Consider the following 16,596-nt stretch of genomic DNA (forward strand, 5'->3'; position numbering starts at 1 on the left):
TGAATGCTTAGTTCAGCCTGGTCAAAGCCCTTGCGGTTCATGCAAGAGGAGACAACTAGATGCCTAATGTTTCACTTGAAATAAGAGAAACAAAAAGGAAATCAGTGATGACCTGAAAGAAAGAGGTTATCATCTGGAGAACCCTGAGCGGCCAAGTTTCTTCGGCAAGACACTGAAGTGGCTGATTGAAAAGGAATCAGTTGTGGGTGTCCAGCGAACAACAAATCTCTCTCTGAAAACCGACAAGAACCTTCATTTACCTTTCAAACCCCAAAGCCTGGTGAACTTTCTAAATGCTAAATTCTGTGCACAGTATAAGAATTGCCTGCAACCAGTGAACCTGGAGGAATGAGAAATGAGATTGGACTGTGAATCAAAGAACTTTTCTGAACTTGCACACACATTACCTACACGTGCGCTTCGAATTAGAAGGGGGTTAAATTAGGTTAGTTAAGTCAACAATGATAAGTTAAAGTGTGATTCTGTTTTCATGTTTAATGATAATTAAAAGCAACTTTTGTTTAAGTAACCATTTGTATTGGTGAATATCTATTGCTTCTGAGTTTTGGGATCCTCTAGGCTCGTAACGCAAGTCTCATCAAGTCAAGTCAAGATTACTGTCATCCAATGGCACAGGTACAACCCAATGAAACAGCATTTTTTTGGTCCTTGGTGCAAAACATGCAGACACACAACCAGACATACACAAGTACAGACAAACAATACATTTGCAAGACAAGTATTCATATATACAAATAAATGAATGTTTTGTAAATATGAGTCTTGGATGGTTGGTGTGAGTAGTTCCTTTGGTCGTTCAGCATTCTCACTGCCCATGGAAAGAAGCTATTTCTTAGCCTGGTCGTGCTGGCTCTGATATTCTTGCATCTCTTTCCTGATAGGAGCAGCAGGACAATCCTGTGTGCAGGATGGGAGTAAGGGATTGCTTAAGGTGGTGTATGAGTGGGAATGGAAGGTTGAGAACCACTGCTCTCGACCCAATTGTTACTGAAATATTTTGCTTGAGAAAAATGGTCATAGGCCTATTTCCTTTAGAGTTCTGAAAACATGAACATAACAAGTCAATTAGATACGATTAAAACGGTAGTTTTAAAACTTTTTCTTCTCACCCACATTAAGCAATCACTTACTAATCCCATGGATTACTTAAAGTGGTTTGTGAGTGGAAAGAAAAAGATTGAGAACCACTGAGTTAAATGGACTCCAAGGAACTTGATGCTCTCTACACCACAGTTATTGATATGTAATGGAAGGTGGCTGCTCCTGGACCTCCTGAAGTCCATGACCATCTCCATCATCCACATTGAGACTCAGATTGTTACTCTTGCACCATATCACAAGTTAGGGAATGGGCTTCCAGTGGAGTGATGGGGTGGGAGTTAGGGGAGATGGGAGGAGAGTAGAAAAATCTATAATCCTCACAGAGAACTGTTGAAAAGTAAGCACACATGTTGCTGGTGATGGCAAAATATTCATGGGAAAATTTTCCATTGTATTAACTGTGCTAACACAGGTATCCCCAAAGGTACTTTACTTTCTACTGCTATGATGGAACTAATCCAACATCTTCCACCTGCTCCTAATCCACAGTGGCTCACTTGTTCTGTGAGAGGCACCAATGGGGCAAGGGGATCTCCAGCTCAGGCACTGGAATGTACCATTCACCTGCTCCTAATCCACAGTGGCTCACTTGTTCTGTGAGAGGCACCAATGGGGCAAGGGGATCTCCAGCTCAGGCACTGGAATGTACCATTCACCTGCTCCTAATCCACAGTGGCACACTTGTTCTGTGAGAGGCACCAATGGGGCAAGGGGATCTTCAGCTCAGGCACTGGAATGTACCATTAAGATTAAATCTGATGCAAATACAGTCACCCCACCCAAATGAATGAGTGGCCTTGGCTTCAAGGAGTAAGGGTAAATAATTATATTTTAAATAAGCAATTTCAAAATTGTTTGCAAATCACTTTGTTATTTACAATTATATTTGACCCATTAATATGCTTTTTACATTGTAAATGCAAAAGTAAATATTTTTGGTCCTTGATATCAGCCAATCACGCCTATTCAATTGTACCAATCACACAGAAGCTTCAACAGTAGCTATCAAAGTCCCTCTGCTAGTGCACCAGTCGTGTGTGCTGAGATCGCCCCCATTCTATATTCAGATACGTCAAGGTGCAGGATCCCAGTGGAAGTTTACATTATTGTGAAACAGGGACAACAAAATGCCTACTCCACTGTGATTTCTCCAACAAGACACAAAGTGTACCTTGAACACAGGAGCAGCCAATAGAGAAACACAGCAGCTGCAGGGGCTGGGTGCAGGAGGAAGCAAGTCAGGGACTGGCAGTTATCTACTGCACAATGACCAAACCCTTGAAGTTTGTCCCAGTCGATTAGCACTAAAAAGACTAATGTTTACACAACTAAATCTTCCTCTGAAATTCAGAGTTAATGCTGCTAATCAGAGAAGTGCTTCAAGGCAAAATTTTAAGCTATCTTGAACCAACTTCGTAAGCAAAGGCAAAGCTTCAGACTTATTCTAATCTGTCCACTGTCCACCGGCCCATATTGAGCAATTAACTTCTGCACAGTCAAATTTTGTGCCAAAGCTTTTCCTCTTCATGTTTGACTGTTTTTAACTATCATAAATGTTGGCATACAAGCCACAAGTGCATAAGACAAACCTGTATTTCCACTTAAAATGAAGGCGTTGAACTACACCAGTGGTTCTCAACCTTTTTCTTTCCATTCACATACCTCTTTACGTAATTCCTATGTCATAAGTGCTCTGTGATTAGTAAGGGTTTGCTTAAAGTGGTATGTGAGTGGGAAGGCAAGGTTGAGAATCAGTACTCTAGACCCAATTTATACTGAAATATTTTGCTTGAGTAAAATTGTCATTGGCCCATTTCTTTTGGAATTATGAAACCATGCACATAATGAGTCAATTAGGTATGATTAAAACAAGTGGACCTTAAGATTTTGTCCAAGCTCATTGGAGTCAGGTCAGGGGCAGGTAATTCACCTGGAGTAAATCTGTGCCCTACCAGGCAGCAAAATCTCATGCTCTGTTCAGGGATACAATTCACAAAGAATATGTGCCTGCCCAATTTGACAAGGAGGATACCTTTTGCAGAATATCCCCAAATGTACATGGGATTTCCAAAATGATCTCAAGGAAGGCAATCAGGATACAACTGCTCTTCACAGATGTCAATAGCACAGTCAAAATTAGGAGGGGAAATGCAAAGCTTCCAAATCCAATTTGGAGTCAGGAAGGGTAGCCATTTCCTCTCAATATGTTCCATTGAACCATTTGCTGAATCCATCAGAAAGGACATGGGCGATTTTACTTAAATGGAAGGATGCTGCCCCGCCTACTCCTGATCACTGGTTGTGTGACATCATGTCCTGTTCCAATATGGAAAAGATTAGTTATTCAAATACAAGATTTCAGATGCTGTGGGGGTCATTTATGACTCACTTTATAATTTCATTTCAATGTAATTCATTTGTCTGATTTGTGTCTTTTCCATATTTTTTGTTATTTTCCCTTCATTTTTCTTTTGATGCTAATCGTATATAGCAGCGCTATTAGGGAAGGGTACTGAGTTTTCTCTTTTTTTACTTCGACTCTATTATTTTCCTTTTATCCCTCGCTTTCTTCTTCTATCTTTTCTTTTTTCTTTCTTTTCACTATTAGTTTCTTTTAAAAAAATACTATTGGGATGATGAATTATGGATCTGTTTTACAATTTAAATTTGTTTTTGATATACTGATTGTTTTACTAATTATGTGTAACCATTTATATCTCATTGTATATTACTATTACTGTAAGTTCTTTATCAAAATCAATAAAAATATTTTAACATGAGAAGAAGAGGTCTGATATTCCCAGTGAGCAGAGGCACCAGCTCTAAGCCATCCTTGAACATGGACAATCTCCTGCTTGGACCCACAGATGGTCTGCAGATTAATCAGCATCTGCCACTAGTCCAAATTGGCCTTGAGGATCAAAATTTAGGGCAGCTTGGTTAATGTAGTGATTAGCGCAACACAATTACATCTATCTATAAGGAGTTTTAACTTCTCCCCGTGTCTACGTGGGGTTTTACCCGGGTGCTCCAGTTTCCCCCCACCCTTCAAAACATACTGGGGTCATAGGTTAATTGGGGTATATGGGTGGCACTGGCTCCTGGGGTTGTATGTCCAAATTAAAAAAATTAAAATCAATCACAGTGAAAGGAAGAACAGGAACAGAATTCTGGGAGAACTTAGCGGGTCAAGCAGGTATCAGTGAAGGCAAAAAAGTGTATGTCGACATCCTCAGGTTGAGACCGTGCATCAGTAAATATGCTATAGCAGCATCTAAAGTCTTTATGCAGCTAAACAATGACTTGATTCTTTGTCAATCTGACTGATAAATTATTTCCTTCACCGTCATATTTGTTAATGTGAAGGTTGTGGGAGTCTGATTCAGAGAAACTTAACTGTGAATTGGATGGAGTGAGTAGCGAAGGTATTCAGAAGTAGGGAATGGCACTCCCTCTCAATGCAGGCAAAGAACCTAGCCATAAGGTACAAGCTGCTTTCAATACTACTGCCAATGGGATAGTTCCCCATGCTGACTGCCAAAATAGATCCTGTCAATAGGGATGTGATGTACAGGAAATGGTGGTGAAAAACATACCCATCCTGAGGGTGACTTTAATGCACGGCTGTTTCAAACTGGGCATAGAGCCTTAAGCCGGTGTCACTTTCATGCTAAGATCCTCCCTGCCCCTGGTGTTATGAAGGGATGCGCCTGGCTTTGTTGCTGCAGAGGATTCTGCACCACCTGTCCTTCATAGAAAAGTTTCTCAGGAGAAACATCTTGGACCAGGTAGTGGGAAATCATTTAGTGGTCCACACAAGTAGCCTTGCTGCATCTCCAGCATGCTTCTGTATTGCACTCAACTCCAGGATCTGCAATCTTTATTGTTTAACTTCTGATTGTACGAGGTTATAGTATGAATAATGTCTATTTTGGAGGAATGGAACTGTGTTTTTGAAGAAACACCAGACTGCTGTTTGTGAGAACTTGGTAGGGACCACACCACATAATACTTTGAGATATTTCACTGACTATGAACTGCTTTGAAGTGAGGTACGATGAAGATTCTGTATGACGAGTTGTTCTTTATTATTTTCTTTCTTACTTGGTTCAGTAGAGTTTTATTTCGTGCAGTTATCACAAGTTCACTTCCGAACCTGGCATAGTGATATGCCATCTGCTCCCCAATTCCTCTACTAGCTCCAGTCAATAGGACGTGGGCACCAGAGAGTAACTCTGTTCAAAAGAAAATCAACAAATTAGAAAGACATGAACCATTTTGCTTGTGAGTATTTCAGATGATGAAACCAACTTGAGTATTTGCATGTTAGATGTTCTAAATTCTGTTTAATTTTCCATTCTTGGGAACATTCATAAATCTAAAGAACATGGAATGTCCAGAGAAGCAACAGATGGCAATTGAGTCAACCATGAACAATAATCTGCAGAGACTTAACAGTCAAGTTACAAGGTTTCCAAAGATAGACATTGTATTTGGCCTCCAACTCATCTTGCTCCCTGGTCACAGATTCAAACCCTCTCCCTCGCAATTGTGTAAAACTAAACCAGACGGTTTGTAATTTTTGTCTTATATTTGACCCTGAATGAATTTCAGATCATATAACTAAGACCATCTATTTCAATCATTGATTTCTCTCATGACCTTCTCCTCTTTAGTTTATCTGCTGTTGAAAGACTCATTTGTAGTCTGCATGGATGAGTGTGTGCCCATGTGCAAATACCGCATGTCCCCCAATCAGAAGCCCTGGATGAATCAGAGAATTCGCAATCTGCTGAGGGTGAGAACAAGGGAATTTAAATTCAGGGATTGGGATCTTTACAAGAAGATACGACCTGCGTTAGGCCATCTCTGAAACAAAGTGGCAACTTCAGAGAAAGCTAGAGACAGAGACAGATATGTTAGCTGTGGCAGGGTGGCCATTACAGCCTACAAAGTGAGGGGGAACACTATAGTGGCTGTGATGCTTCCCTACCCAATGAGCTGATCAAATTCTATCCCTGCTTTGAGAAGAAGAACCGAACAGTACCTACTAGAATCTCTGAAAAGGCTGCGGACAATGTCAGAACATCATTGAAGAGGGCAAACCCTCACAAGGCATCAGGGCCTGAGAGCATATCTGGTAGGGTACTGAAAATTTGCACCAACCAACTAGCCGGAGTGTTCACGGACATTTTCAATCTCTCATTGCAGCAGTCAGAGGTTCCCACCTGCTTGAAAAAGGCATGAATCATCCTGGTACCCAAGAAGAATAGGGTGAGCTGCTTCAATGACTACCGCCCAGTAGCACTAACTTCTACTGTGATGAAATGCTTTGAGAGCTGATCATGGCCAGAATTAACACATACCTAAGCAAAGATCTGGACCCACTGCAATTCATCTATCGTCACAATCGTTCCACAGCAGATGCAATATTGCTGGCTCTATACTCAGCTCTGGATCACCTCGGAAACAAACAGCAACTCATACATACGGCTGCTTTTCATCAACTACATCTTGGCCTTCAATACCATTATTCCCTCAGGGCTGGTCAAGAAGTATAAAAACTTGAGGACTCTGTAAACACCACCACTCCCCCTCCCTGAAACTGGGTCCTTGACTCTCATCAGAAGACCAGTCAGTATGAATTGGAAATGTCTCCTCCTCACTGATCAACACAAGTGCACCCCAAGGATGCGTGCTTATCCCACTGCTCTACTCATTATACACCCATGACTGGGTGGCCAGACACAATTCCAATACCATCTGCAAGTTTGCAGAGGACACTAGAATTGTCGGCAGATTCAAAATCAGCAATGAGGGAGTGTACTGGAGGGAGTTAGATCAGCTCGTTGAATGGTGTAGCGACAACAACCTTGTGCTCAACGTCAGCAATACCAAGGAGATTGTGAACTTCAGAAGGAAGTCATGGGAACATGACTGTGTCCTCATCAAAGGTTCAGAGGTGGAGAGGGTCAAGAACTTCAAATTCCTGGGTGTCAACATCTCCAAGGATCTGTCCTCCATGTTGACGTAATAACAAAGAAGGCTCGCCAGTGGCTATACTGTGTGGGGTGTCTGAAGATATTTGGTATGTCACCGAAGATCCTCATAAACCTCCACAGGTGTAACATGGAGAGCATTCTGGCTGGTTGCATCATTGTCTGGTATGGAAATGCCAACTCTCAGGCTAAGAATAAACTCCAGAGGGTTGTTAACTCGGCCTGCGACATCATAGGCATCAGACTTCACTCCATCGAGGACATCTATATGAGGTGGTGTCTTGAAAAAATAGCCTCTATCTTCAAAACCTCCACCACCCAGGCCACACCCTCTTCATTCTGCTACCATCAGGGAAAAGGTACAGGAGCCTAAAGATGAGCACTTAACTGCACAAGGGCACCTTTTCCCCATTGCCATCAGATTCCTGAATAATAAATGACCAAAGACACTGCCTTACTTTTCGTGCACTATTATTTTTCGTAATGCTCATTGGTTCGCTAAAATGAGATCCCATCTGTGCATGTGATGCCAATTCATCTGTTTGACGGGCGGGCGCCATTTTGAGTGCTGACAAAAGGTCAAAAAAGTCGGTAAATTGCGTTTAAGATGATCTGACCAACATATGGAAGCCAAGTACTAACCCCAGGGAGGCTCTCCCTCGAAGGAGGTGAGCAAAAAGCAATCCAGGGCAGCCGGTGAGAGGTTCCCGGTTCCTGAGGTGGTGGGGGGGGTGGGGGAGGGAGCGCAGCAAAAAGGCCTGGAGCTCACAGAGCTCCTACAGCGCAATTGAAGCACCAAAGAACCCGTGGGCCTGCCGGGGAGCAGTCAAACTGCTGAGAAGCAGCAATGCCAACCTACCTCAGTTGGGGGTTGGGCCAGGTCAAGCCGATCTACCTCTGTTAGGGAGGGGAAATCAGGCGATAGTGGCCTACCCTCATTGGTAGGGCCCAAGTCTGGCTGCACTGTGCTAACTTCGCTGAAGTTGGGGTCCGACATGTTTGGCAGTGATACAGAAATGCTGCTGCAGGAGGCAAGCTTAATGAGGGCATGCCTCATCAGTTCTAGTGGCAGTGAAGAGGTGGTGCCTTCACTTGGTAAGACAAGGCCTGGCCACTCTACAACCCACTCGTCAGGCATAGTTAATCTGCCCGCTCGATGGGCGAGGATGACCACCAGCTGCACGAAAAGCCTGAGAAAAACCGGCTCCTGCTCGATCGGGGTTTGTCACAAAAGACTGCCAGAGGGAATGAGGAGATCTTGCTAAGACTGGACAAGGTGGAAAGCATGATATCAACAATCATGAGTAAACCACATGCCTTCTGAGCAGAGGGAGGAACCTTATTTCCAATATGAATGAGATGAGGTAGAGCCTGAGGGGCCAGATGTGGAAATAGAGTCCCCTAACCTCCAATTCACTACTCCCATTGGTTGGGATGAGAGAAAAGTTCCATCAATCACAGCAAAATTTGCAGTACTGAGGGGCATTGTGCAACCCCTCAATGAAGAAATTGCGGAGTCAATATCTTATCTGGTATCTAATGTCTTTGAAGAGACGGTGCTAGAGGACTCGATTAAAAAATACCCCTGCCCAGCCAATTGCCCTCTGCTGGGTGTACCAAAAGTAAACCCCGCAATTTGGGACAATTTGAACGTCTCATGAGAGCCAAGGACATGAAGCTGCAAAGATTACAGGCCTCTCTGGTTAAAGGTATCATTGCGTTTGCCCAGATTCTGTCGTCAGGTATAACAGAGACGCAACAAGATGCGCTGGGGTTGCTCTCCCATGCCATTTACTTTTTTTTTAAACTTTATTTAAGATTTTATAACATGAATAAAATAGAAGATTACATTTAAAAAGAATAAAAGTAAGATCATAAAATTACAGTACCACATCGGTAAACTAAATAAACTACCCCCCCCCAATAATTATTACACAACATTAATAACCTAACTTAAAATTAGTCTAACCCCCCCAAAATAAAGAGTGAAGAGTTAATAAAGTGAACAATATTATATATAAGAAAAAAAAGCCCACTTACAAAAAAAAGATAAAACATAATAAGTAAAGATACTAACAAAAAAAAAGTTATCAATACTAAAATATCACACTTAAAAACATATTTAAAGCAAACTTAAATGCATATATTTAACAAACGGAGTCCACTTTAACCTATAAAAAGACACCTTATCCTGAATTGAAAAAGATATCCTTTCTGAAAAAGATATCCTTTCGCCCATGCCATTTACGAACTTAATGCCTTCCAGAAGGAGCTGATAAAGCCTGATCTAAATATTCTGTATGCTCATTTGTGTAAACTGGCTAATCCTGATCTGAGTAAACAGGTGAAGGACCTGAATGAGCAGCAGAGGCAGAGCTGGAGTGGTTAGGTTCGAGAGCACAGGCAAGAGCAACGGCTATGTTTCATCCCTATTGCAGGTACGCGGGATCTTTAATAGAGGATATCCCTCTCAGGCGGCACTGTCCTCTGTAGAGAGAGCAGCAGCAGAATTTTTCCACTTAAAGCTCTTTGCAGAGGTCAAGCCAGATTGCACAGCCAGGCTGACCAAGCATGACAAAAAAATGAGCCACACCTATAGACGGCTGAGTGAATTTTCTAATTATGATGATAAAATTGTGGACAGTCGATTAACAATGTTCCTTAGCCAATGGTGTAATATTACTACTGATGCTAATGTACGGCATACAGCACACATGTCAAACTCTGGCCCGCGGGCCAAATTTGGCCCACGATATAATTATATTTGGCCCGCAAGATCATTTCAAAAATGTATTAGAGGTGGCCCGCTGGCCGCCACGCCAGTATAGCACATGCACAGCTAATACTATAAATCCCAGAATGCATTGGCGTCAGCCCGCTAATCGCCCCCACCTCCTCTGTTTACGTTGCAGGGTCTCACCGTGGACTCTGGTTTCGGGGCCTGGCCGGTGTCAGGGGAAGCCAAGGCCGCTTGCCAGCGCCTGGAACCGGAGGCCTCGGGCCTGACCTCGCCAGGACCGTTGCCCACTCCCCCTTTCTGCCGCAGGCCGACCCGCGACTCACGGTGACAGGGCCGCTGATCTGCCGAGATGCCGCCCTGCAGCGAGAGCCGATGCCCCCGCACTGTCGTTGTTCAACCCGATCGCCCGCAAACCCCGCCCTCCCGCACACAGGCCTGAGTAAGTATTATGAACTTTAATCTCAGGATAAAACGATCTTCCAATAGTTTCATGTCACAGTGATAAATATATTCCTGGTTAAAAATGGTCCTGCACCTGGATACAAGCTCATTAGGCATAAAACTTGAAAAGTGTGTAAATCAAAGGATATCTGTACCAATGGAAAAAGGGCATGGCAAATAACCCTGCTAGAGTTCATGCCCACAATCAGTCACCCATTGGATTGTTTCAGGAATCATGTTATTCTCCCACATTCTCAATAGCCCTCAGATTTTACTATTCGACAGCACACTAGCAACATTTGACAAATCCTCTATAGAGAAATATTATTTATTGAATATTTTATTTCTCATTTGTTAATGCTTCTGGAAAGAGTTTATCCAAAACTATTATTAAACATTTATTTTAATAAGAAAAAGTTTAACATTACATATGTTGAAAGAAGAGAAAACATGCAGATGTTGTTGAAAATTTTCAATAAATATTTAGTTCGGCCCTCGACTTAGTCCAAGTTTTTAATTTTGGCCCTCCGTGAATTTGAGTTTGACACCCCTGGCATACAGTGTCTGGGTATCAAATTGAGTTTGACCCACAGAAATTCCCTCCAGTTAGAAGTAAGGGCCTTATACAATTATTTACGCAGCCCCCAGCTCATGGAAGCTACACATAAAGAGATTATGGCTTTAGAACGCAAAAACGTAATAGAGGAGTCAGAAGGAAGAGAGTTACAGAACTGATTGAACAGAATCGGGAGGAAGAAAATAAGGAGGGAGGGAGCTTGAAGGCCTAGGCCTAAAATGTTGACTGCCTATTACTTTTCAAATGCGACCTGCTGAGTTTCTCCAAATCTTTTATGCATTGCCTCATTTAAAAATAGTTTTTCTATTTTTTTTTAACAACTGGATGATTTTGCATTTTCTCAGACTATTGTGGTGACATGTAATTACACCACGAGGTCACCAGGGTTCATCCCGGTGACCTTGTCTATAAAGCAGCCCAGAGCTACAGTCTAGTCTTCCAGGTTCGTCTTGCAGAGAGACAAGACCTCTTAGTGTACATATTAGTTTATTAAAGCTGTCTTATATTCACACTGCTGGTGTGGTTATTGTCAGTACAACTATATTGCCTCTGTCACATCTATGTACATTTGCTGAGATTATCTATGTGCCCATAAAGTCTCTCTGCATCTTTGTTACAACCCCATGCTACCCTAGTAGAAGTATGTAGATTCTTTCATGTCTTGGACACTCAGTAAAGGCAAATTTAAATCCAAAGTATTTTAGTGGAGAGTTATATACAGATTACATCTTCAGCAGAGGAGCTTGTGATACAGCAATCATCTTAACATTTTAAAATATCTTGTGCTATTTTGGTTCTATTCATCCAGTTCCCAATTTCTTACACAAGCTACATCATTCAACTCAAGTCAATTGGATACTAAACATGGCAGGAGGCATGCTGGTCTTCATTGGCCAGGACAGGGAGAATAAATGTGAGGAATCATGCTGCAGTTCTATTGAGCTTTTGTTAGGCTATATTTGTTGCATTTGTGCAGTTCTGGTCTCCGCACTATGGGAAGGATGTGGAGGCTTAGGAGAGGGTGCAGATAAAGTTATAGATAAAGAAGGTCTCCTTCATACCCCCTCCTGTTCACTAGTTTTGTGTATCACTGATAAGGGAAAAAAATTCCTTCAACCCTATCTATTCTCCTCACATACACCTCAATCATGTCCCCCCTTAACCTGCTCCACTTAGCCCCCTTATTCTCTCTACATATCTGAATTGTTTAATTCCAGGCAACACCCTGGTGAAGTTCCTTCGTCCTTTCTGTAGTGCTGCCACATCTTTCCTGTGGTGGCGTGACCAGAACTGCATACAGCACTCTAGTCTCTCTATTTCCATATTCACTGCTCCAACAAATGAAGCTCAGTATCCCATATCCTTCCTCAACATATTACCTAGCAATGCTGCCGCCTTCAAGGATCTGCCAATGTACTCCAAGGTCTTCCTGTGCCTCAATACCTCTAAGAACCACTATTTATGATATATGCCCTAGTCTCAGTTGTATCCCCAAAATGTATTGCCTCACTTTTGCCATTTTTCAATTCACTTCTGCAACACATTAATATCTCTGCAGAGCAGATCTTTCACATAGACATATATAATGTGGAACAGCATAAACCGGTCAGCACCTACAGCTCAGATCAAAACCCAGCAGTCTGATAAATCTTCTTTTCTTTGGCTTGGCTTCGTGGACAAAGATTTATGGAGGGGTATGTCCACGTCTGCTGCAGGCTCGTTGGTGACTGACAAGTCCGATGCAGGACAGGCAGGCACGGTCGCAGCGGTTGCAAGGGAAAATTGGTGGGTTGGGGTTGGGTGTTGGGTTTTTCCTCCTTTATATTTTGTCAGTGAGGTGGGCTCTGCGGTCTTCTTCAAAGGAGGTTGCTGCCCGCCGAACTTTGAGGCACCAAGATGCACGGTTGGAGGCGAGATCAGCCCACTGGCGGGGGTCAATGTGGCAGGCACCAAGAGATTTCTTTAAGCAGTCCTTGTACCTCGCCATATAACACGATCTTGGGAATCCCAAGATCCCAAGTCTGATTAATAGAGCCATGCAAAATGGTCCATAATTAAACTTATTTGAGAGAAAGAGACTCCATAATAGAATGCAAAAGGTGACAGCACTGAAGATTTTGCAACCATTATCAGCCAAAACTCATGACAGGATGGGCCATTTTAGCTGCCTTCTGAGATTTTCACCCTTAAAACAGATAACATGATTTACTCTGGATATAACAAAATGTCCTATGGAATGAACAACATGCTATCTGTAGTGCTGAAGACATGCTCCAAAATTAGCACTGCCTTGAGCCAGGATACTCATAATCATCGACAACACTGACAGCTGTCCAACGATATTGAAAATTGCCCAGAAATGTTCCACCCATAAATAGCATTACAAGTTCAATATAGACATTCACTTCCCCATCACTCTACTCTCCATGATCTGCAGAGTGGTACAAAGGGTAGATGATTCTACCAACTGGCACATACTCACTACTACCCAGTTAAAATTTCACCATAACCACTCATTTTCAGAACCTGTTGCAGTCTTGTTCAAAATATGTACAGAAGACCTGGATTATGGACGTGAAAAAAAATGGCAGACCTGACAGAGCTGCTGTGGGAGACTTGCAGTTGGGGGACCCACACAAGCTATGGGCTGTTGGACACTGATTCATGGGAATCATGTATCAGAGCCAGGATTCAAGAAAGTGCTGAGGGCAAGAAGGGCACCTGAAGGGCCTTGGGCACTGAAGGCTTCCTGATCCTGTCGGAGGTTTGGATCTGCAGCTTGGTTTGCCAATGAATCAAACAGGAGTCTGTGAGACTGCAGAGGCTGGAGTGCTGGAGGAGAATCCAGTCCATTGACACTCAGTGACTCCAAAGGGATTTTCTTTCTCTTGAACTGTAAGAGGCAACACCTATGATGAATCTTTGTCTGCCTTACGGCAAACAAGTTATGCTAGATTTTTAAAGTATTGTTGTGTGACAATCAAAGGAACTTTAAACCTGCAGAGTGAGTAATTGCCCTAGATGTCAACAGCAGTTGAGTGAGTGTAACATTGTGGAGCTCTGATTAAATTAAAGTTAATTTAAAAACTCATGAAGTCTAAAGGTAAATTCTGTTTTTACTTTGTTTTTGAGGCTAATTATCCCAATTCTGGCACACCAATCTGGGAGTAAAACATGAAAGTCTGCAGATACCGTAACTGAAGTAAAAAGACAAAGCTGAGGAAACAGCCAATAGTGGACTTCATGTATGTGGCCTCCATATTGCGCCTCTGGTCGTCGGTGATTTGTTGAGCAGCGTCAACTGTGGCAATTGAGGCTAATTGAGGCTAATTCTGGAATGGCAGGCTCTGCCACAGTTGCTGCACGTGTAGGGCATCGTTGAATTGTTGTCCCCTGTCTGCTGTGCTCTCCGCTCCTCAAACTGACTCAAGATCACTCTCTCGCCTTGCTCTAAGTATTGATGAAGAGTACCTCCCAGCAGTCTGTGTTGATTTTTAAGGCTTTCATATCGTGCTTGCAGAGGTCCTTGGAGCGAAGCCAGGGCCTTTTAATATTCCTCTTGCCTATTGCTAGTTCTCTGTAGAGGATGTCATTTGGCAGTCTACTATCCTTCATGCAACACATGTGGCCCAGCCAGTCCAATCTCCGATCTCTTAAAAGCATGAACATTGTGGGAAGTCCAGTGTGGGAGATGACCTCAGAATTTGGGATTTTGTCTCTCCAGGTGATGTCGAGGATGCGGCGAAGGCTGAAAACTATTGAGTTTCCTCTCCTGCTTGGAGTAAATCGTCCAAGTTTCGCTACCATACAGGAAAGTACTGATAACGCAGGCATTGTATACAGCAGTCTTGGTCTTTGTAGTGAGTTTCTAATTCTCTCATACCCGCAAGGAGAGTTGAGCAAGGATCCATGCTGCTCTGCCAATACGCCTATTGATTTCAGCATTGAGGGAGAGTGTCGTTAATGGTTGACCCCAAGTCTGTGAACTCGTAGACCGCTTCTAAACCATAGTTGTCGATTGTAATGACTGATGTCTCCATTACGTTCTGGTCAAGGACATTTGTTTTCTTTGGGCTGATTGTAAATCCAAAGTCTTTGCATGGCTTAGAGAATTGGTCCATGAGAGTCTGTAGTTACTGCTTGGTGTGCGAGGTTATAGCAGCATCATCGGCAAAGAGCATGTCATGGAGTAAGATCTTTTGGACCTTTGTACTTGCTTTCAGGAGTGCAGGGTTGAGCAGCCACCCCTCAGACCTGGTGTGCATGTAGATGCCTTCAGTTGGCATCATAAAGGTCTGCTTCAATAGCAGAGAGAAGATGCTGAATAACGTTGGAGCCAACACGCATCCTTGTTTCATGTCATCTTGGAATGACTTGATGATACTTTGTGTACTTTATCTTTGGCTTGGCTTCGCGGACGAAGATTTATGGAGGGGGTAAAAAGTCCACGTCAGCTGCAGGCTCGTTTGTGGCTGACAAGTCCGATGCGGGACAGGCAGACACGATTGCAGCGGTTGCAGGGGAAAATTGGTGGGTTGGGGTTGGGTGTTGGGTTTTTCCTCCTTTGCCTTTTGTCAGTGAGGTAGGCTCTGCGGTCTTCTTCAAAGGAGGTTGCTGCCCGCCAAACTGTGAGGCGCCAAGATGCACGGTTTGAGGCGATATCAGCCCACTGGCGGTGGTCAATGTGGCAGGCACCAAGAGATTTCTACTTTATAGACCAAAGATAAACATACATAACCAACATTTTGGACTTGAGCCCTTCATCAAGGTATATGACCTTCATTCATATCTTGATGAAGGGCTCAAGGCTGAAATGTTGGTTATGTATACAGTATTTATCTTTGCTAAATAAAGTACTCTGACCTGTTGAGTTTCCCAGCTTTATGTTTTTACATGACTTTGGGAATTCGCTGAATAGCATTCCCAAGTTCAACCATCCTGATTACAAGAATTGTTTGAACAATGTTCAGTTTCTCTTTCTTCCCCATCAAAGACAGAGTCCAAAAACATTCCCTTGATTCAATGGCATTATCAATAGTAAATCTCCTTCCATTAATTTCCTCATGGATGCGGTCTCAATTGGATAAGTAGGCTAAACAAACAAGTCAAACAAAGAGTATCTTATGGGAAAGGACTCTTGAACCTCCCCTTACCATTCTAGTCATAAATACAGCACCACAAAAAGACCAGATTATACTACTGAAATGCCACCTTTTTTTGCAATACTGTGAAAATTTCAATCATGGTGGGAAAATGAATACTTTTTCACAAGTCAAGGGGAAGTATGTTTGTTTGATTTACAAAGAATCTGTTAATTTTAATTGCCTATCTTTAATAGCCTATCTACACATTGCATTATAATCATTAAGGTGGATGTTTGGGCCATGAATTGAGAATTGTGGAAGAAAGTTGGAGACGGCCTTGCCCCTTTCTTGATCTTTTTTCCTGTTCTTATTTTGCACCCAGCTCTTTATTTGGCACTGGTTTTTGAATGAGAAATTTAAAGAATTTTATTGCATTCATTTAAATTAAAGAACAGCAGATACAGAAATGCCTACTGTAATATGAGAGAACATCAATAAACTACTGTAATGTCAAATGTTAAACTGTTCATGAGGGTCATATGGTTATTTTGATAGAAAATGAATTTTTGATTGCACCGAGGTTTTCTGGCCTAAAAACACAGTTTTTCTTCCAGTGTAACTAATGTATATTTT

General features: G+C 42.5%; 1 protein-coding gene across 3 annotated transcripts in view; it reads right to left on the reverse strand.

The window, feature by feature from the left end:
* The window catches only part of LOC138758734 (hydroxysteroid 11-beta-dehydrogenase 1-like protein), a 40,503-nt gene that overhangs the window by 11,968 nt on the left and 11,939 nt on the right, over positions 1 to 16,596 (reverse strand). For all 3 annotated transcript variants that reach the window (XM_069928070.1, XM_069928069.1, XM_069928068.1), the window contains exon 2: positions 5,227 to 5,357. In XM_069928070.1, coding sequence (XP_069784171.1) covers positions 5,227 to 5,298 — 72 coding nt within the window. In that variant the 5' untranslated portion in view covers positions 5,299 to 5,357. The remainder of the gene's footprint in view (positions 1 to 5,226; positions 5,358 to 16,596) is intronic.

This window comes from Narcine bancroftii, chromosome 3, assembly GCF_036971445.1.
Source record: "Narcine bancroftii isolate sNarBan1 chromosome 3, sNarBan1.hap1, whole genome shotgun sequence".
In the NCBI taxonomy this organism is placed as follows: Eukaryota; Metazoa; Chordata; class Chondrichthyes; order Torpediniformes; family Narcinidae; genus Narcine; species Narcine bancroftii.